Here is a 22153-nt window from a genome sequence, read left to right on the forward strand (position 1 = left end):
GTGAGCTGATCAAGGAGGCTGTGCAAAAGCAGGTGAGGCGCAGAAAGCTTGCAATGCCTTCGATCCTGAAGGCACCATGTGACATGCACCCCGTTAGAAGCAGAAAGCTATCGTTGGGGGACGGGAGAGCATCAATACATCGACTGAGAAGAAAAAGAATAAGACGGAATTTTGGCGAGTCTGAGTCCGAGCGAGTCCAGCTGAGTTATATTTTGGTGAGTCTGGTTCCGAGTTAGTCCGGTTGACAAAACTTTTCGTGTGTCTGAGTGAGTCCGGTTGAGGAAAACTTTGGTGAATCGGAGTCTGAGTGAACCTGGTTGAGGAAACTTTTCGTGAGCCTGAATCCGAGTGAGCCCGGTTGAGGAAAAGTTCCGTGTGTCTGAGTCCAAGTGAGTCCAAAGTGAAAAACATATTTATTGAGTGAGTCTGAGTGAGCTCCATTTATTTTGCCAACCTATTGTTGAAGCTGGGATCCGGTCACCACGACGTGGTACTGGTGAAGTCCTCTTCCCAGTGTCCGTACGGCATGCATAAAGCTAAAAGAAAGGCAGCTCCAATGCATTGTGCTATTAACTTACTAATAGGTGTTAAGCAAAGCTGTCACGCCCATTCTGCTGCTGTGGCTTGCCATGAAAACTTTGGGTGTTGCCCAGAGTGGTGTAGTACCACCTTATGCTCACTGAACTGATCACTTACTCTCCACTCAGTCCGATGAATACGCGACATTGAAAGCCATCACACACTGCAAAAAGAAAAGGACTTCTCTCAAAATCGCATAAAGGCAAGGCAACAACTTGAATTATAGCACGTCTGTTTTTGGTGGCCATGTTTTCTGTTTTAGGGCATTGCGCACGCTTACGTCCGAATTGAGCAAAATCGAATATGACATTGTGAATTTTGGTCGCTGCTGTAGATTGTTTGAGCAAGACTTTTGTAAGTTGGCTTTACCACAGAACACTGACTTAATTTTATACTGCTGGTCTCCATGCAGCAAGTAACAATGAACAGCTCCAGAAAAAAAAAAAATAACTCTGTTGGCTCCTTGTGTCAGCATTTCACTTATGAAAACAACTTCCACTAAAAGCACCTGACAGTTCCGATTGCTTTTACTAGGCTGGGGTTTTATGCTATTCTTCAGGAGTCCAGAACAGCTTCTTTTGAATCCAGGATCATGGAGAGTGAGCTCCATGATAACCTGAAACGAGCAGCGAGACACCCTTTTTCTCATTGATCGAGATCGCTTGGAAGATTCTAGCCTTGTTGGCAACCTCCATTTCCTGAATGACTGCAGTCTGTTGCAAGATAAGCGAAAGCTTGTTGCATTTACTAAAACTACTTCTATGGCTATTTGTGCTTGATGCTTGGCAATGGCAAAAATACCAAATCGGGTCTGATGCATGGCACGGCCGGCACGAAATGCACAACTGTGGCGGTGGTATAGTGCTCAATACATTGTGCTGGCGTGCTTGCATGCATGATCTTTTTCACCTTCATTCTAGGGGCAAAAAGGTGATCATTCAGGCACCCTTTGCCCCCAGTAAGTGACTGTAAAACAAATGCAGGACATATGACCAGATGCCACATTGTGCTCATGGGGTCCAGTTCCCTGTTCTGTGTGTTGCTTGTAATTGCACGACATTCGACAAATATCACCCAGCTTGTCCGAGAACAAGATATAGTAAAATGTTCTGTATTGGTGTTTAAAAGAGTATGAAAGCATCCTTGTACCCTTCTTTATACTGATGACAAATAATTTCCTGAGGTCCCACTTGTGTTGTTGGGCAGTCTTAAGTCGCAGAGCATGCAGTACAGAGTATCCTTTTTGTTGTAGTAGCCAGCATTCATAGCTGAAGCATTGGTTCACATGTGTGATATTTTAAGGAGGAGGTTTTGTGGATCATTGAAGACCACCGTGTTGTACTTTCACGGCTTTTAGAACTAAAATTAATGTCACATCTTGACTTTCCTTCATAGCAGCATTAACTTCCAACTGGAGGAGCATTCAGACATCAGTTGTGTAGTAGTCTGTGTCTAATTATGCCTGTTTCTATTTTTTTGGGAAGGCTCGAATCATTTTTGAAAAAGCAACCCAAGTGCCTTTTACAAAAGTGGAAGACCTTGCTCACGTGTGGTGTGAGTGGGCAGAGATGGAACTGCGACATGAGTAAGGAATTTTTTCTCAAACCTTTTCCCTGTGTGTAACAGCATGTTCTTTTTACTTAAACACTGGCAACCACTTTTCAGAGACCCTGCAGCACAGGTTGAGCCTGTCATTTTCATTTGCTCTTGGCAGTGTTTTAACTACCATGAAAGTACCCTAAGCATTAACTTGCTCTAGGAGTGAGTGTTTTCCTAACTGACCAGAGCATCGTGAGGTGTGATATCAGGCAGAAGATACTGAGACACACTGTTTGCTATGCTTAGTTAGGTGCACACTTTGCATGTCTTGTCATCATACTCTCTAAACCACGGTGTAAGAAAAATAATTTAGGTGTGGACACTCCGCCTGACGGCGCGTCCACATAATGTTCGCCTCTTTCCTCCTCTCGGCCCCCATGTCGCAGCGCCTCCCACGCAACCGCGGCCGGCGCATGTACTATAGAAGACGAGCTGCGTGCGTAGCGTCCGTAACGGCGTTGCGCACGTGAGAAGTCAGCGAGCAGTAAGACTGCTCACGAGCTCTAAGCAAGACGCCGCGCTTTTACGTACGCAACGCTGTTAGGGACGCTATGTGCGTCGGGTGCGCCGTTTACACCGTGGCCGTATGAAAAATCGCCGTGAAAAAATGCAATGAGGTGAAAAAAAAATGAAGAAAAACGCGCGTTCGCCTCGTCGCAATAGGTTTCTTAAGCCCCCATGTCGCAGCGCCCCCCACGAAACTGCGGCCGGCGCATGTATTAAAGGCGAACATTATCTGGACGCGCTCTCCTTGACGGCGGGCGGAGAGTGTCCACACCTAAATTATTTTTCTTACACCGTGCTCTAAACAAACAAACAAAAAAGTGTTTAAGCTTTACCATCTTTTCATTTAGAAAGCAAGCACAATAATAAATGTTAAATTGGGATGTGAGGCCAGCAAACCAGTGGCACTGCCTTCCAGTTTTGCTTGGAACATTTTGTATACTCCAGACAATTTTTCCATTTTTGAAATTGTGATGTACACTTGCTCTGTGTCTGCTGTAAGGCCTGTATTGTGTATGATTTGAAGTATTTTGTGTCATTTGTCATCTACAAAATCATCATAGTTGGCCGTGGCACTGTAGCAGCCTGCAGTCTGGGACTCTGGGGACACGTAGTCTTCTGCAGTGCAGTTATGAAACTGTGCACCATGTAGAGTCATGTAAAGAAATTACAATCTAGGGTTGATAGGGCATGGTCCAGGTCATCACAGGATAGACACTGGCGCTGTGACGAGGCACAGTAGCTGGCACAGCTGTACCTTTCTTATCGATGTGTTGCCACGGAAACACGCTCAGAACAGGTGGGCCAGTATGTGCCTTGCCACCTGTGAATGTCCAGAGCTAGGACAGGGGACATCATACAATTGAGAGTGACTGAATGACTGCATGCTTTGGCAGTGGTAAACGGAAGCATTATATAAGCATTCTTGCTGAGAAGCGGCGAGCTTAGTAAGGCTGGGTGTAAGTGAAAGCATGTCCAACGTGAGTAAGTACTGCCTTTGGTACCAGTACCGCAGAAGACTTGCGATCTTGGTGCACTGCTCATCAGGCGTTGATAGTGAAGATGATGTGGTTTGGAGGACAACTTCAGCAGTGTTGTGAGAATGTGCGGTGTCATTTTTTCGAGGGTGAAATTACTATATGGCAAAGAATTTCTGTGAGGGGCTCCTCGGGCCCCTTATTGTAGACAAGAGCTCTAGATGCCGTGGGTTGTATAGATTTGGGGGGAATTATTCTTCCAGCTGGTTCATGGCTGTAGTCTGCGCTCTGTGGCAGGCATTGCCAATGTAATCAGTTATGTGGCATTTGAGTAGTGATGAGCCATCATGATTATTGCAGGTATTGGCCTGGCCATGAACGCAGGTGTGATGATCAAATATTGAAAAGAAAAAAAAATTAGCGCAGCTTGCACTAAGTCGTGCAAGGCTGGGTCACAGCAGAGCTGGTGGACACGTTTAAGCTTCTTTTGTTAACCATATGTACAGAATTCTTGCGTGATGATGGAGTGTGTGCCGGTTCATGATGATGATAATTTTTTATCTATGACACACGGCAAACCTCAACCATAACAGCTCTGCTGTAAAACAGCTGAAATGGCGAGTATCCAAGCAGGTGTCGGGCACTTTCTTCACGCATCAATGCTGGAGCAGTGGTGCTACACTAAATTCCTCCTTATTCAGCCATCCTTACTTCTTTACAAAGGAAAGCTGAGATCAGGGAGCAGCTCTTGTCTTAATACTAGCCCATGGCAATGGTGGCCTCAGTTTATGCTCCTGAAAGCGACACTGTCGGCACACCCCAGCAGCAGCTGTGGTGACCAAGTCCACTTTAAAATGTAAGCTTCTGGTACACATTCATGAAAGCATTGCTTTCATTAAAGGAGTCGTGACACAAAAATTCGAACGCAATTTGACTGTTACATCGCACTGATGGGAACATAGAGGTGCCATCTGTACAATATTAGCCACAAATACAGCCTAAAAAGCATTTTAATTGAGTTTTGAAGTTCGTGAAAGTGCCAAATCAGAAATTGAAGCAAAAAGTGATTAGGTCATCATGCGGGAACCCCTTGTAAACAATGTATGTCGCAAGTGTTGGCTGGGTTACTGGAGACGTGTAGGAGATGGACAGTGCTGGTAGACACACCTGCTGATGCAGAGCCTAACCAGAGACCCACAAGCATAACATTGCAGTGACTTGCCCACTTACTGACTCTGTGTAAAGCATTGGCTGTGAGATAATTATCAACTCGCAGTATTCTCATTTTTTTTTTCAACAAAAACAGTGATGTGACTGAGAAAACAAAAACAAAATTATATGGTAGTTGAACAAAACGGCACAAGATGTCACTGCTGGCTCTGCTGCTGTAGAGTTACTGTATATACAGTAGCTCTATGCTGCTGCTGCTGCTGCTGCCGCCGCTGCTGCTGCCATCAACGGCTCCGGTATCCGGGTATCCGCAAACATTAGGATAGGAACTCTACAGACAAACTAAAGCTCTCCACTGCTGTGATCATACTGCGTAGTGGACAGATAACTGCTTCGGCGCTGCGACGTATGTACAGTACTCGCGGATTAAAACTCGACATCAATACGTTTAGTATAACTACTTGTATGTGCAATTGCTTGAGATAACCACGTCATGTCGCGATGAATCTGGTCTCTAAAGATAATGTTGGCTCTGATATATGCATTCGAGTCAAAATGACACCAATATGATCCAAACTGAAGACTGTAGAAACGAAAACATGTGCATTACTTAGCCCTAAATTGTCCTATTTCATTCCATGAGTACTGTACATGGGATTGGTATGTCTTTAGAACACAGCGCTGCCCGATCTAACTAAGTCAGTGAAGCGTACATCATGCCACTTACATGTTAGATATACACACTGTTACAGAGCGCCACTCTTGTGACTTCACTTCTTTTGTAACTTCTCAACCTACTACTTTACAAATGATGAAAGTGCTTCAGCATGCCTAATACTGTGGCTGCTCCAAGGCTCACACAAATCATTGCCTCAGCTGGACAGCGACGATAAAAACAAAATCACAGCCACCGGGGAGGTTCGTGAAGTAAATCGAGCTTTTCTGACTGATTTATGCACTCTTCCCGGCACCTTCATCAATCGGCGTACTAGATAAGTTTGACGATCAAGAAAACGAGCACTCCCAGTGCTCAACACAGCAGACGGAACAGCAGCACTGACAACATTGCAGAAGGTGGCCAGTGACGTCACTAGTATTCGCAGTCACCTGATAGTAGTCATACACGAGCAGGCCGAGTACATCACGGGGCCCCGAGTGCTCTTAAAAATCGAAACTGCCTTCGGTCGTAACATACGGGCATATAATTAAACATTCGTCTTGCGTTGGGGCAAATGAGTTTCGTCAGTAGCCACTGATTAAGAGCAAAAAACAGAGGTGCACAAATTTTGTGTCATCGCTCCTTTAATCGCAGTTTGCAGCATCACTGCACGAGTGAAATGTGAAAGATAATGAATTTCCTTTTGTGAACTTCTTAACTAAATTTCAATAATGAGTAAGTTTTGTTTCCATGCATTGATGTTTGTAATTCATTTTGTAGTAAACCAAGGATTATGTGAAGATCCTGTTGCAGTGAAATTATTTACACCCTCCCCCCCCCTTTTTTTTTGTGTAGTGTCATGGAATGAAGGAAATGAAGCCATACCAACTTGGCAGGCTTTTTTAAGACTTCTCTTTGAGGTGCCTTCACTACTGCTATCTGGTCCACCCACCAACTATAGTCCCGAAGTTACCATGAAAAGAATGTGACAAAATTAAAGCATATTTTTTTTGTCTTCAAAAACTTAAAATGTAAAACACCTGGGTGCTATAAATGTGATTGTTAGGGAGCGACAGTATGCCACAAGAGCCAAGAAGCTAGGAGTGGACAGCATGCAACATAAACTTCTGCCAAAAAAATGCGGGCATTTTTCCTTCTTTTTTGTGAATGGCACATTAATTGAAGTCCTGTTTTGTGGAAGGCAAAGGCCATTCTCTGGATTCTTACACCTTCAAGAGTGCTAGATGGATAAGGCATTGTGACTACAACAAGGGAAGACCTTGGCCCTTTTAGCGCGATAGCGTTAAAGAGCTTGTTTCGCAGAAATTCCAGTGTCCGTGTTGGTGGCGTTGGCAGCGGTGTCTTTGGTTGTGAGCGAAAAATCTGCATTGTCCGTGAGCAAACATTCGAGGTAGATGCAAATAATGAAATAATAAAAAATCTTTGGTTCGAGTGGGACCAGGGATTCTAACCTGTGCCCCTCGCTCCTTGGCATGATGCGTTTAGCTGCTTGGCCACCATGCATACATCCTCTAGCTTACTAATGGCGAGCTATTTATATACACCATTTAGCGTTGGTGGTATGCACATCTCGGAGGTTCTTCAGTGGCTTGACAGAAATCTTGCGAGATGGCGCAAAGGGCCCATGGGAGCGCTTTTCATGTTTGGTCGCCCCGCATGCATGGAGATAGGAGCCAACACTTCCACACTTTGGCTTTCCTTGTGGCACAGGCTTAGGTGTCGACCGAGAAGGGAAGCCAGGCTAGCAGTTGGGAAGGCAATACGAACACGGTCCAATTACGCTGTCGTGTTCTACTCTTGAAAGTGAAGCTCAAGCGTCCTCCAAGTTTTTCGTGAATACCATCCATACTTCCAATAGAATATTTCAAGGTGCAAAAGTTTTGGTGTTATTGCCGTAAAATCCCGAGCAAGTGCCCCCCCTACGGTGAAAGATAATCAGACAAGATTTGGAGTGGGGGCCCTTGCTCAGTCGCGGTTCAAAGTTCAAGATGGCGGCGGAAGACAACATATGAATAAAAAATGCACACCCGTGCTTCTAATGAAATGCTTTACTGAGTATGCATGCATTCACCATTTCCAAAACAGTGAATGAAACAGTGAAAATGGCGGAAGGGGAGGGTGCACGGCGCTTAATTGCTCTGTCATTGGCGCATATTTCAAATCTCTCAAAAAAAGACAGTTTCACCGCAAGGGCGAAACAATGAATGCGATAGCAACAAATTGTAGTGTTACACGAAGTGAGGCTGGCAGCTAACTGCTTTGCATCCGATCTCGCTTAACTACAAAATGCTGGTGTAAGAGAATACGGCCACTCCAGGGAGAGATGCTCCCCGCAAAGTCACTTCGCGTTGAGAGCGCAGCATGTAGAAGGGTATACGAGTCGCCCGCTGTGATGGCTTTCAAGATTTTAGGGCTTTGAATCCAAGGGCGAAAGCCCTTAGATTCAAAGTTCAAAGTTGCTTCTCGCGCAACGCGACACTCTCCCCCCCCCCCCCCTCTCGCGTCTTCGCGTCTTTTAAGGCTCATTAAAGATGGACGGGGCATTTCCTGTCTGCTTCGACGGCAGGCCTTCCGAGCAGGGTGATGTTATCGCATGCACCCTCCGAGAGATGGGCCATCTTGTTTGAACTCTGCTTTGGCCGCGTTCGTTGCCCCCGCTCACGCGCTTTTATGCGCGGTAGAACATACAATGCGCGGAGGATCTTACCAATTTGGACTTCATACCGGAAGGACATGACGGCGACGGCAAAAACCCGTCGAGACTGTCCATATAATTGCTATCGCAATAAAAAGGAGGGGGCGCTTGCTCGGGTAGGGACACTTGCTCGGGATTTTACGGTAATCAAATGGTTTTTGAGGGAAGTAAACTGTTAATTACAACTATGGCGTGCAGACCCATTACAAGAATGTGCTTAAGAAGGGCAACTGCTCCCCTCTGGTATTGGTTAGCTGATTGTTACATTTTGCAATAGGATGTTCCTTGACATCTGCTGACCAAGAACTGGCTAATAAATGATTGGTGGTAGTTGATCCTAGAGAAGAGTCCTGTGTGTTTGCAGCTATTTTTTCCTCATTTTATTATAAAATGTTTGGTTTGGTAGACAAAATGTGCTTGATTTTTTTTTTACCGTGAAGCATGATGTTTTTATCTGTACCATAATCTCATCACATTTTCTTTAGTTGTTGGTCTAAAAACTTTTAAGAATTGAATGAGTAAGGAGACCTTGTGGAGCACTTTACTGGTATTTCATAACATTTCTTGTATCTGAATTTGTTATCGTTGTGATTTGCAGAAACCATGAAGGGGCTCTCAATCTAATGCAGAGAGCCACTGCTATGCCTTCCAGGAAAGCTGCCTATCATGATCAAGTATGCTTCATTTTTCTTTAGATGCATGCAAGCCAGGGCATATGAGAAAAAAAAAAAAGAAATGGCTCAGCTTCTACATAGGTTTTTTTTTTTTTTTTTGATAGATCTTGTGCACTACCTGTATGCAGCATATGAAATTCAACGAAGTGTAGAGCAGAACTAGGTAATTACGGGAGTTGTGATGCTGGTCAGCATCACAAATGCATGGAACAAAATGGGTAGTGGAAGACTCGCTATATTAGCAAGCCTTTAGGCAGGCATATTGAATGGTGTCACTGTTTTGCCCAGCGAAAAGTTCTTCTGTAATTTTTTTCATAGTTGCCACTGCTTTCTATAACCTATCACTGTGGTATTTAACCACATTCTTAATGTGTGAATTTGTGAACACACTAATTTTTGTCTTGCTAACTGTGATTGTGGCCTGTTGTCTTTTTCCAGAGCGAGCCAGTTCAATTCCGTGTGTATAAATCACTTAAAGTGTGGTCCCTGTATGCAGACTTGGAGGAAAGTTTTGGGACATTTAAGGTAGGTTTCTATGTGTAAATTTATCTAAGAGTTGCAAGACATGCACTTACAATGAATGATACCTTGTAATGCAATATATTGCTCATAATTCTTCTAGCACTGTCTTCTTTAGCCTTTTTATATAAGTCTTAAAAAAACTCATTCTGAAGGTAAAAACAGAAAGCCAGAATTGCAGAAGGGTTGATAGGCTGACTAGTTGGTATAGATTCATTGTGAAATTTTGGCAGCGCGAACAAATGGGACACAGAAAGAGCTGCGCTTCTTTGTGTCCCGCTCTTTCTGTGTCCCGTTTATTTATGCTGTCAAATTTTCACAATGAGAAAGCCGGAAGGCTGGTCGTTTTGTAAACATAAGGAAGACTAAAGTTATGACAACAGGTGAAAAACAGAGCATTTGGATAAATAAGGATGTAATAGGTAATGTTGAACACTGCGTTTTCCTGGGATCCAAAATGGACAAAGATGGTAGGTCTGAAAAAGAAATTAATTGAATAGCATTAGGAAAGAGAGCAACGGGTGGACTGACCAAGATGCTGGCCTCAACGCTAAAATATGTCTGATTAATGGCCCAGCTTTCTCATGGTAATGTATGGGTTTGAGTCGTGGACCTTGTGGAAATATGAAAAAAAAAAAAAGAAAGCTGGATTCTTTTCAACTATAGTGCTGGCTTAGAGTTTAGAGAACCGATGGAATGCCAGACGAACAAATACTTTGGTCATACGAGAGATGAATCCTGAATGTTCTTACGAAGTGAAGGTGATGACACTAAAACTTTATTTTATTCATGTCATGTACGGTGACCGCCCGTCCCGCGACTCGCGGGACTGTTCTGCATTGTTAACTGCAAGCACTCCATGCTTCCGAAAAAGTCAGCTGGCCGTGCAGTTCACGGCAGTGTTGAATGCTTCTGGCACCAGCTGCACGCGCTGTCCTACTGTTCTCCCCGATGTGGGCGGCGGGTCCCCGCACTGGTTTAAAACGCGGGCGCCTTGTTCAGCCATTTCAGAGTCATTTCAGAGGTGGTTCAATCTGACAAGGAATATTACTGCAAGAAAGTAAAACAAGTGACGTCGAATATTTCACAGGCTCTTAATCAATAACGTGTGTAAACTATGACATAGCTGTTTTGTGAGAGACTATTTTTTAGTTGCCGAATCTTTATGTTGATATTAATAACTTTGTCTTGTGTGAAAGCATATTACAGTGGGGTATAAAATAGTTTTGTTTACGCAGATATATATTTCAACTTTATCAGTTACTCTGTTTCCTTGTTTCAGAGATGACAAAATATTGCAAGAGAAAAGTCTCGCCAAACGTTCAAAAATGAATTAGTTTTGCTAATTCGTCATTGTGCTGTCGACTGCACCCATATGAACATAACATTGGTACAGCAAATTTTAACCCCACGGACAAAAACATGAGAGCTTGCTACACTGCTCGAAAAGTCGTATTTGACCAGCTATACGATGATCATTTGCACTCTCGGAAAAGTTCAAAGCATCTGAAGAATCCGCTCATTTGTTCTGACACACAATTTGTGCTCTTGATGCTCAAATTATAAATACAAGAATGTATATTCTTCTATAGTAATTATATAAATGGCTGTTCAATATTTGAAAACTACTAGAAAAGTATTTGGTTTCGGAATCACCACTCGCACAACACTATGAAATCACAAAATTCCTTGGCTGAAATACATTGTGTACAACGCGCACGACACTGGCCATTCTGAATGCACTGCTGCAGACCGAGTGTGAGCAGCGGCCCCTGTAGTAACAGAGCTAGTGAGGTGGCCAGTTGCGAGTAGTCATCATTTTGATTCACCACGCAACCAGCTAGCGTGTGTCTTTTCTAGCCCTCCTGTGGTAGTCACGCTAGCTGCCTGTGCGGTTCAGTGAATATACGACCTGCAAGCCCCATCTTGGAGATACTTGTGGTGGGGGAAATGCTGGGTGAGCCGACATGGCTGGTTGCTTCATGTGTGCTGTTTTTCCACATGTCTAGTATTGGAGGTTGTGCTGGGTCAAAGTTTCGAATACGCATTGAAATAGAAGGTAACACTAAGCATTGCCTTAACTAGGTTCGCACCAGACATATGCTAGCTGATGAGCACAGGCATACTACAGGCATCTGTCTGTTTACACATGCATACTAGATCGCAGGATAAATTTTGCATGCATCAAAGTACGGTTAGAGCGTGGCTCCCTGTATCAATAGTACATGTATGGGCGGTAAGGCTGATTCATGTCATGTCACGCCTGGTGAAGGCAGGCACAGTCCGCAAACATGGAGAAATTCTTGCAGCAAAAAGTAAATAATTGTTTCCTTGACTTTGCTTGTGTTTTGATGATACGAATATTTGTTTCAACCCCCTGAAATCCATATTGCCACTATTTACTGTGTATTATAGTATAAAAATGCAAAATGAAAGCAACATTACTTTCTTGGTGGAATGAAAATAGTTTAATGGTTTGTTAGCATGAACCAAGTAGCTTGAGAACCAGCCATCGCACCTTTTTCAAGGTAGTGCCCATGAAATCTATTCGTCCACGTTTCTGCTCATAGTGCTGATTCACATGCACACTCACTTCTCTCGTCGCTGGCACTATCACATACAGTAGACTCTCAGTAAACGGAAATCTGTTAAACAGAACTGCTGCTTAAACGGAACAACTGCAACTAATATAATTGGTTTCATACTTGGATTCTGCACTGCTGTTCATCTCTCAGTAAACGGAACTCCTGTTAAATGGAACACATTTTCTGGGTCCCTTCAGGTTCCGTTTAACGAGAGTCTACTGTACTTATAATGAAAAATGAACTGCCGGCTGTAATAAGTACTGTTGATTTTGATAATTATTTATATTGAATGTTTAAAAACCTATTAGCACTGGAATTCAGGTTTTGAAACCCTGAATAGCATAATATTCAGTTGAATATAGAAAGATCTCAAATATTCACTGAAGATCAAATTTTGATTCCAACAGATTGTTGGCTGATCAACTACATTAAGGCTACTTACTTACCATAGCTTTTACTCCTGTATTATGGTTAGGGCTCTCCAATGTGTTGTGGCTTATTAGAATACAATTTGTTATGAATAACGGGGGTATTTTGCAAAGGTTAATGCTGGACAGCCTGAAAAGACGTAACCTTCAACCTCAGGAGTGTGGTGTAACCTTCCTATTTGATGTTTCTATGTATGCCAAGTCTGCAAAGGCGGTGTATGACCGGATCATTGATTTGAAGATTGCCACGCCTCAAATCATCATCAATTATGGCCTATTTCTGGAAGAAAACAACTATTTTGAGGAAGCATTTAAGGTAAGGTTGAGTAGTACTGCTAGTACAGCATGTGCTTTACTTGACAGGCCCTATTTTATGAATTTTGCAGGCTTATGAAAAGGGTATTGCATTGTTTAAGTGGCCCAACGTCTTTGACATCTGGAACACATACTTAACCAAGTTCCTGAAACGTTATGTAAGTATGAAACATTTTCCTCATGTAGTTGGGGGGGGGGGGGGCGTATCGTTGAGCTTGCAGTGTGTTTTGCTTACTCTTACCTTGCTGTCAAAAATAAGCTCATTTATGGTGCTGTTTCTTTATTCTATTTTGAGACATATTAGTAGATGCATCACGTACCATGATACGTATAAATGTAGCTTAATAGTTGATGTTTTGAATACAAGTAATATCTTTAACCACACAAGCAACCTGGTAAGCTTGTGCAAGCAACAAACATTTTCACATTTACTCACTTGTGAAGTGAGCTTGAGGACGTGGGCATTCAGGACAGACCCTCTTGAAACCAGACACTAGTTACTAATGGTGAATGAGTCAGTAGTGTTACATGGAAAATTATGTTTCTTGTACTGTACAATTCAAATTAAACTTGTTTCATATTGCTGCCAGGACCATAAGCAGCCTAAGTATGCGTTTATCATATTTTCGGCTTTGCTAAGAAAGTCGGCTATAAAGGATATGTTGGTGTCTGCATACATAATAGAACCCCATGGGTCCCAATACATTACTTGTAAACTGCTCAGAGTAGATACTATTTACTTCAACATATTGTTGTCTGTTTGCTAAACAGCTCTTTTTAGTAGGTGTGATACAATATTAGATACTCTGTCATTACCCTGCTTACTCAATGTAATATTGTTTGCCTAAGAACAAACCAAGGGTATATTTTTTATACTAAATATTATCAGTAATTTTGTCTAACAAGTAATAATAATAATAATAATTGTTGGGATTTGATGTCTCAAAACCACATGATTATTAGAGATGCTGTAGTGGAGGGCTCCGGAAATTTCGACCATCTGGTGTTCTGTAATGTGCACCTAAATCTGAGCACACGGGCCTCTAGCATTCTGCCTCCATCGAAATGTGGCCGCTGCACATCTAGAAAGTAGAATTTGCTTTTAATGTGTAGATATTCTAGAGCTACTACTCTAGGAAAGCTGTGTCCATCCGCCTATCTAAAGCAACATGTTTTGCTCCCTAGGAATTCAATGGGTCTTATCAAGGTATATTTTACGATGCAGTATGACTGCACGATGGTGGTTTCATCTAGGAGTAGTGCAGTGAAGTAGTGCATTGTGATGCTAATGAGCTTGGACATAAGCGCTGTGGGGAAGCAAGCGTGTTTTCAAGTAACCTGTAAGAAGCTTGTGGTGACACAGTTGTGCTGAAGACAACAAAGGCAGTCATTGGAACCCTTGAAAATCCTTGAAATTGAAAAGTACATTTTCAAGGCCCTTGAAAGTCCTAGAGTTGTTTTCTTTCCATGAAAGCCCTTGAATTTTTTGTCAAATGCGTCGTAATACAATTGAAAGTTGATTCAACGAAGCAATGACCATGCTCGAATTACTTCGTTAAATTGAGAAGTTCATAAATTTAAGAAAGGGATTTTTCGGTACTTCGAAATCTAACATTGTAACGTAGTAACACCCGGAAGCAACAGTGGCATTGTATTTGCCACCGGCTCACGCCTACACGTGTGAAAAGTCTGCGAAGCCAGCCTGGACATGGAGCCTCCCATGTCCTGGCTGGCTTCAGGTTGCCAATATGCAAAGATGTGGAGAGAGAATGGAGTGATTGTGTGAGCAGGCTGAGCAAGAAAGTCTCAAGGAGACTATCAAAGCCACCTGTTGCATAAACCATGAAGTAACGAAAGCAACCACCACCTCCCCTAGTGCCATCTGGTATGCAAGAGCACTACCGACTACTGAGTCTGTTATTCATTGCATCGGTGCTGCGTGCAGCCTCGTCAAAATAAAGCTAGCACCGTGTATATGGTACGTAGATGTTTTAACACGATGATGTTGGAGTGCACGCTTGAAGAAAAAACTCCTCTTTGTCAAGATTAGAAAGTAATCACCACTTTTTTTGTTCATCAGGAAAAGTTTCGTTATATTGGGTTCGGTGACCAAGTTAGCTTCATTAATTTGGGTTGATAACATCATTGAATCATTTGGGCATCTGCCAGGGAATGGAAATTTCTTCGTTGTATCAGGAACTTCGTAAAATCGGGTTCCGAGATTCGATCCTACGATCTTTGGATCAGCAGTCGAGCGCCTTAACTGCTAGACCACCGTGGCAGGTCATATGGCATATCGTGTAGTCATATTGTAGTTTTGGGGTACGAAACTCTAGAATTCAGGGATGCCATTATGATGAGGCATTTTTATTGAGTGCTTATTTTCCTCATAAGCTGCAGCTAAAAATAAAATCAAATTCAAGCACACTTTAAAAATAGAGTGTTCGTTTTGCTCACAGGTTGTAGTGATAACAGCCATGCAATGCAAAAATTACCCACAATGTGACATCTATGGTTACTACACCCCTGAAATCCCAAGTACCACATTATTCCAGTTTTCTCCTCTCGTCACTGTGAGGACAAGAATAGAATGTTGATGCGTCCTCACTATAAAGTTTTTTTAACATTGCATGACATGCCTGTAATTTTGTTTTCAGTTTCATTTAAAATCTTAGTCAGACAGAGTTCTCTATATCTTCTGTATGTAATGGCATCATTCAAAATGCATGCGAGTTTTTGAATCGCCATTAAAATTAGCTGCACGTCACGGCTGTGCAATGATAACAGTTAAATATTCATTGTCCATTGAATCTCTCTGGGTGGTTCAGGTACTAATGAAGTGCTCAAGACATAGTCTTCATTTACCTGGCTTCTTACTGCCCCTTTAAAAACAAAAACATGTTTAAATGAATTGTTGTTGGCTGTTGGGTTTTGTACCATCACTGCCAGTTATCTCCACATACCTGGCTAAATTGGCATGCATTGTGTTATGGGACTCTTAAAAGCTATTATTATTATTATTATTATTATTATTATTATTATTATTATTATTATAAAGAACTGCCAAATAACGTTTTTTTTTGTACCAGGTTTGTATTTCTGTATTATTGCCACCTATTTCTAATGCTGTCTCAAAATGTGTTTATACTAGAGCTGTGCGAATAGCAAAATTTTGGGTGCGAAGCGAATTCAAATAATAAAGATTGAGTGCGAATCGAATCGAGTAATTTCGAATAATTTTCGAATAATTCGAAGTGAAATTAAAGAAAAAGTTGCAGAGAATCCCTAAGTATGTTCTTGTGAGATAGCAGCATGAAAGTGTTTCTTTTTGCTAGGTTGATGAAGCACTGGTGGGGTCATATTTCATAGTTGTCTTTCTTATCAAGAATGAGGCAATGTAGGGGCCAAATTCTATTTATGTACATGATTTGGTGCAACCAAAGTGTTGCCGACAACACTTTACACATGATAGGCAAAGATGCCATTTCCTCAGCCTCTCCTCCTCTTTCAACTTCTCTTGAAGCCCAACTGATGTGGCAGATAAGGGTGTGCTCCCTTCAAGTCCGGAGTTCCAAACCTGCCTCGTAGATGTCGATATATAAGAACATCTGAAATTTTGGATGCTAAAAAGCTTCGGCGTCCGATTTTTCAGACTTCCTGCCCAAATTTCAGGTCCAAAACAGCATTAATTGAGCCCCCAACTCTGCCACATCTTTCATCTCCATATTGGAACCAGCGTTTTCTTGAGTTAATACATTTGCGACCGTAGCGGAGCTTGAAAGGCAGCTTTGCCGCAATACGGGAGTGTGATGAGGTGAAGCATATTGAAAATCTAGGGACCACTTCCAAACTGACGTTGACTGTCTCTTGGCTAAGTTCGACCGTAACGGACCTTGAAAGGCAGCTTTGCCGCATTATGGGGGTGTGAGAGGAGGTGAAGCATATTGAAAATCTAGGGACCACTTCCAATCAGACGTTGACTGTCTCTTGCCTAAGTTCGACCGTGACGGAGCTTGAAAGGCAGCTTTGCCGCAATACGGGGGTGTGATGAGGTGAAACATATTGAAAATTTAGGGACCACTTCCAACCGGACTTTGTCTCTTGGCTAAATTCGACCGTAACGGAGCTTGAAAGGCAGCTTTGCCGCAATACGAGAGTGTAATGAGGTGAAGCATATTGAAAATCTGAAGGGGTCACTTTCAACCGGACGTTGACTGTATTTGTCTTTGGGAAGTTCGAATAGTTCGAATAGTAAAATTTCAGTGCGAATCGAATCGAATAGCAAACACTATTTGAAAAATATTCGAAATTTCGAATATTCGCACACCCCTAGTTTATACTATGCATACTTACTGTCTATTTCATGTATGCTGTAATGTCACTGTTATGTTAATTAGTATGACCGTGCACTGTGAGGTAACCACAGTGCGAGCCTTCTGCTCCTGTTAAAATGCAGATCGCTGCATGCGCGTTCAAACTGCTGGTACTGAGTTTAATATTATGCTATTTTTATGCAGGGTGGCACTAAACTAGAGCGGGCTCGTGATCTTTTTGAGCAGTGCCTTGAAGGTTGCCCAGCAAAATTTGCAAAGGGTATGTATTTCTTGAGCAATCGACTTTATATTCCGTGCGGCTCTTTGGTTCAGTGACAGCAACAGTTTGTATTTATGCAAGTACTCTGATAATCCTCAAGTGAAACATGTTTTTTGGTGCAGGTACCCACTTCTTTTTCCGGTAGTATTGTGTTTACTGCTTTCTTGGATAAATTTCGAGGATGCACGTCTGTCATATAGTATAGATGCACAACTGATATGTATTTTCTTGACAATTTCATCAATCGTACACTGGAGACATTGTTAAGAGCTCGTGTCGGCTATTGGTTGATATGGCTTACACTTCAGAAAGGCCTAAATGACTTGTTGTGAATGTTTCTCATGTATCGCTAGAAAGTTGCTGATGTAACAAGCAATTTTTTTTCTTAAAGGGATGACTTGTTCATTGTTTGTTAATGTATACAGGGTGCACTGAGATTAAAGAAAGCGGCATTAAAATACCTGAAGAAAGCCTGTTACATACTATTTCCAGTACATTGGAGTAGCCACCACTAATTATTTTATTGATTGTTGTTTGTAACTTGTTAATGAAAAATGAAAACACGACAAACGCCGACCAAAAATGAAATGATTTTAAAACTTTAAAAGACGTGTAAAGGGGCATTGACACAAAATTTCGTTGCTCAGATAGCCTGCGAGATCGATTCTCGTGAACATGCATATATCATCTACCCAGTCTCAACAAGGAATACGGCTTGGAAGGTCAGTTATATGAATATTGAAGTTCACGTGCCCGATCCAGCGCTATACACCACACCTTGCGACATTGACATCATAAAAAGAGACCTGAAGGTGACCCCAAGCTTCCGCAGCGTGACCACTGCAGCCGAGCTCCGAGGTGCCCAGCTAAATCATGACGTTATTGTCGCCATGGCACTTTTGCCGCGTATACGCCAGTAGGCTATTATTCAGTTGCTGCTCACGAGTCCGTACCCGCGGCAAATGTGTGGAAGCCTCAAGAAAGTCGTTGCCACCAGATGACAATGACGGTAAGGACGTCACGTAGCACATGCTGCATGCGAAAGAACGCAAGCAGACGATGCAGGCAGCACGGAAGCAGCGGAAGTAGCAGTAGTGCATCACAGTTCTGTGTACCGTTTCACACACTAGACAGCATTAGTTGCACCTGGCAGCTTGTCGTTCTTAGAGCTCTCCAAAACTGAAACTGGTCAGTAATAAACAGGCTGTAATTAATCATCTGCCATGTGCTGCAGCAAGCTATGTGCCGCGTTATGACTAATAGGCCTCCAGCAACATGTTGCAGCAGAAAAACGCCACACCAAAATTTTTGTGTCAGTAACCATTTAAAACTTTAAAAAGTGTGAAGAAGGCTTCTGTATGGAAGCTGAAACGTCTTCTGAAGTTTTAGAACTACTATTTCATTTTTGGTTGGTGTTTCTTTTTTTCTGTTTTAAAATTTTTCATGATGCCTCCTACTGGCCACACGAATTAACGTTAAAACATCAGTTTCATCATAGCTTGTTAGTATACATATAGGGTGCACTGAGATTTATGAAAGAGGCATTAAATTGAATGAAGAAAGCCTAGTACATACTACTTCCAGTACATTGGAGTATCCACCAGTAATTATTTTATTGATTAGTTAGTTAGTATTCTAACTTGTCAACCTTGACATCTACTGTTCTAATTATAAAGTTTTCGATTGGGTAATTTTCAGCATCTTTAAAAAACCATTTAATGGTGGTATCTTTAGCAACATTCTAATTGTGTGCTAATTTTTCTGGCTGATAAAGAAAGCCCATGAAATATGAAACATGCCACAAGACTATGCTCCCACCTGCATCAGAAAGCAGCACCCTCAGTTTAACTGATTACAGAAAATCACATTGCCTGTCACATGCTGCTAGAGACAGCCCCTTTATAGTGATACGAAATGAGCATCAGCAGCATGTGTCATGATTTTGCAGCAATTCTTTCCTCTAAATTTTATGCCATACTCGTCATCTAGTAGTATATCTCGCTGCTGGCTGATCCCATTGATGAGGTGGCCAGAGCACCTCTTTCACCAAGAATTGACTTTGTCAATTCACTTTTGCGGCGATGGGTGTTGTGTCAAAAAAAGATAACCATACACACGATTCATTGGTGGTGCGACAACAGCTGTTGGAGCTCATTTGAGACCAACACCAAAGCGATGTGTTGTTTGGAGAGCTTGCTCAATTACCAGAATTTTCTTTTTTTATTTCCTTCTTTCTTTGATTCTGGCTACCTCACAGTGAGCCTATTTGGTGGCGCTACATTCTTGCGTGCATTGCAGTGTAGTCATTTTCTGTAGCTCGCAGGTTCTCTTCTTCAGCCAGGAAATATTAGCTTGCAGGTAGCATGTTGCTGAAAACACTGTAGTTAGATGTCCTTTAAAAATGCTTACAAATGCCTTATTGGCCCTTTGACAATTAGCAAAGTACTTATCAGGTTAGGTGATTTATTATAGTTAACTTATTATTTCTGATTAACTAAAAATTACTGGTTGCTACTCCACTGTGTTAGGACTTGGTTTTCTCTGCTTAACATAGAGCTTCTTTTTTAAATCTCAGTGCATGATGGCTGGGACACCTAATAGAAAATGAAGCTGCAACAGGGGCTAGTTGATGTGACTTCATCGCTGTCCATGCCGCAAGGTATTGACAAACACAGAAAGAGAGATACACTCACAGAGTGATGCACATGCTACCAACTGCTCCACTTGTATGTCTGCTAACACATGTTTGCAGACACAAAAATAAATCGGTTAGTATGTGCATCACCCTGTGAGTGTCTTTGTTTCCGTGTTCATCATACCTGGCAGCACAGATAGTGATGAACCCAATATAGCAGCATTGAAACTTTTCCATTGCTGAAAGGAGCGCTCCATGATTTTGATTTGTACCTTGCAGCTTTGTATCTTCTGTATGCCAAGCTGGAGGAAGAGCATGGTCTTGCACGCCATGCTATGGCCATCTATGATCGTGGCTGCAAAGCTGTGCTGCCTGAAGAACAGTTTGAAGTAAGTCATATTATTGGTAATGGCAGGCCAAAATCTAGATCAGCAGCTGTGCCACTGGCATTGTTTGGGTTTTGTGTTCAGAAGTAGGGTTCAGTGGTCAGCTTGGTATGCATGCAGTCAAACATACCTTCTCATAACTTTTCCTTATTGTAAAAGGTATTTTTATTATAAAGCTCATTTCATCGTTTTTTTTTTGTTGTTGTTGTTGTTGTTAATGTCATGTGGATTTTTAATCTAGCAAATATAAGTTTCACAAAACTGCATAAACCGTGGAGGGACCTTTCACACAAGTAGGATTACCGTTAAGTACTTTTCTCCCAACGCTTTTTTCTTTTCCCCCTATGTAATACTTTTTCAGATGTTCAATATATACATCTTGAAAGCAGCTGAAATATATGGACTGACTCACACCCGTGAAATCTACGAACGTGCCATTGAGCTTCTTCCAGACATCCAAGCTCGACTCATGTGTGTGCGCTTTGCAGACCTTGAGCGCAAGTTGGGCGAAATTGACCGTGCTCGAGCCATATATGCGCACTGCAGTCAAATGTGTGATCCACGAGTGAGTGACATCTGCTCATTTCTTAGTTGCTACCACGGTGGTGCGATGGAAAAACTGTATAACGAATTATTGGGTATAGTGAAGAAAATTTTTTAAATTTCTCACTGATATCAGCTTGTAATGAATACATGCTTATATCTCACTACCGCATAGTATTGCTGGATTTACTTTGATATGATGAAAGCTCACTCAGTGAAGTGAATTTCTTGGTACTCCAGAACATGTTTATATTGTGCAAAGCTCTTGTGACCCTCCCCCAAAATTAAATGTAACAAGCAAACTGTGTGTGTGCCTGCCTTTTTTTTTCTCTCAACTCTCACTCACGTTTTCTGTAACTTTCTTCATGCAGGAAATGATCACTAAATGCAGGTCATCCTGTGCTCTGAAATGTTATGGACCTTAAAAGCTCACTTAAGCTCACACTTGGCTTTAACCAACTTAGAGAGGCAGCTTGCTGTCTAGGTTGATTAATGTGGAGTGCGTCTCTTATTCTATTCGAAAGTACCTTCGTGAATATTTTGTACAGTACTGAAAGTAAGCTGATTGGTCTATAGTTCAAGGCTTTTATGTTTCCCTTCTTGTGTAAACATAATATTGGTATTTTTCCAACTTGTTGGTACATATGAAGTCTTAAGACATTGTGTGTAGAGTATCGCAAACTTCTTGATGTAAGATTCCCATCTTTGATCAAATTGGCTGCTATGCTGTCTTCTCCAGCTGCTTTTTCGCGGGATATGCCCTGTAGAGCCCTTCTAACCTTATCGATCGTTACACGTGGAACTTCAGTGTCTTGTTCGACTGTGATTTCACTCAAGGTTGGATGGCTTTCTGTAGGCTTGTGCGAATAGTAAATTTTAGGTTCAAAGCGAATTCAAAGCGAATAGTGATTTGGTCGTATAATTTCGAATCAAATTCGAGTAGTATATATCACATATAAGGAAATGAGCATATTTGAACATATTTGTCATGACCCAAGTAAACTGTACAATGTATTTTTTTTTTAATTGAAACAAGGCATGTGCAAATGTCATTCTTTTTGGTTCAAAGGAAGTTGAAGCAACTTTCAATAGTAGCACGATTTGACTTTCGGTAGAATGCAAGTGATAACCTGTAAAATGTGTTACGATTTAAAATTTACTGTACATAGAACATATAAGCCAGTACAACAAGCTTTTAAACTTAAAAAATGATGAATCGATGTGAGGGTAATATGTTCATTTAACCTTGAACTGGGGCTTCACGGCAGTGCG

General features: G+C 41.9%; 1 protein-coding gene across 1 annotated transcript in view; it reads left to right on the forward strand.

Annotated features, from left to right (window-relative positions):
* Window positions 1-22153, forward strand: part of LOC119404154 (pre-mRNA-splicing factor syf1 homolog) — a 71162-nt gene that overhangs the window by 21898 nt on the left and 27111 nt on the right. The window contains exons 12-19 of the mRNA XM_037670748.2: window positions 2064-2164; window positions 8802-8877; window positions 9316-9402; window positions 12612-12725; window positions 12796-12882; window positions 17242-17317; window positions 20232-20341; window positions 20700-20903. Of these exons, the coding sequence (XP_037526676.1) occupies window positions 2064-2164; window positions 8802-8877; window positions 9316-9402; window positions 12612-12725; window positions 12796-12882; window positions 17242-17317; window positions 20232-20341; window positions 20700-20903 (855 nt within the window). The remainder of the gene's footprint in view (window positions 1-2063; window positions 2165-8801; window positions 8878-9315; window positions 9403-12611; window positions 12726-12795; window positions 12883-17241; window positions 17318-20231; window positions 20342-20699; window positions 20904-22153) is intronic.

The sequence above is a fragment of the Rhipicephalus sanguineus genome, chromosome 1 (genome assembly GCF_013339695.2).
Source record: "Rhipicephalus sanguineus isolate Rsan-2018 chromosome 1, BIME_Rsan_1.4, whole genome shotgun sequence".
NCBI lineage: Eukaryota > Metazoa > Arthropoda > Arachnida > Ixodida > Ixodidae > Rhipicephalus > Rhipicephalus sanguineus.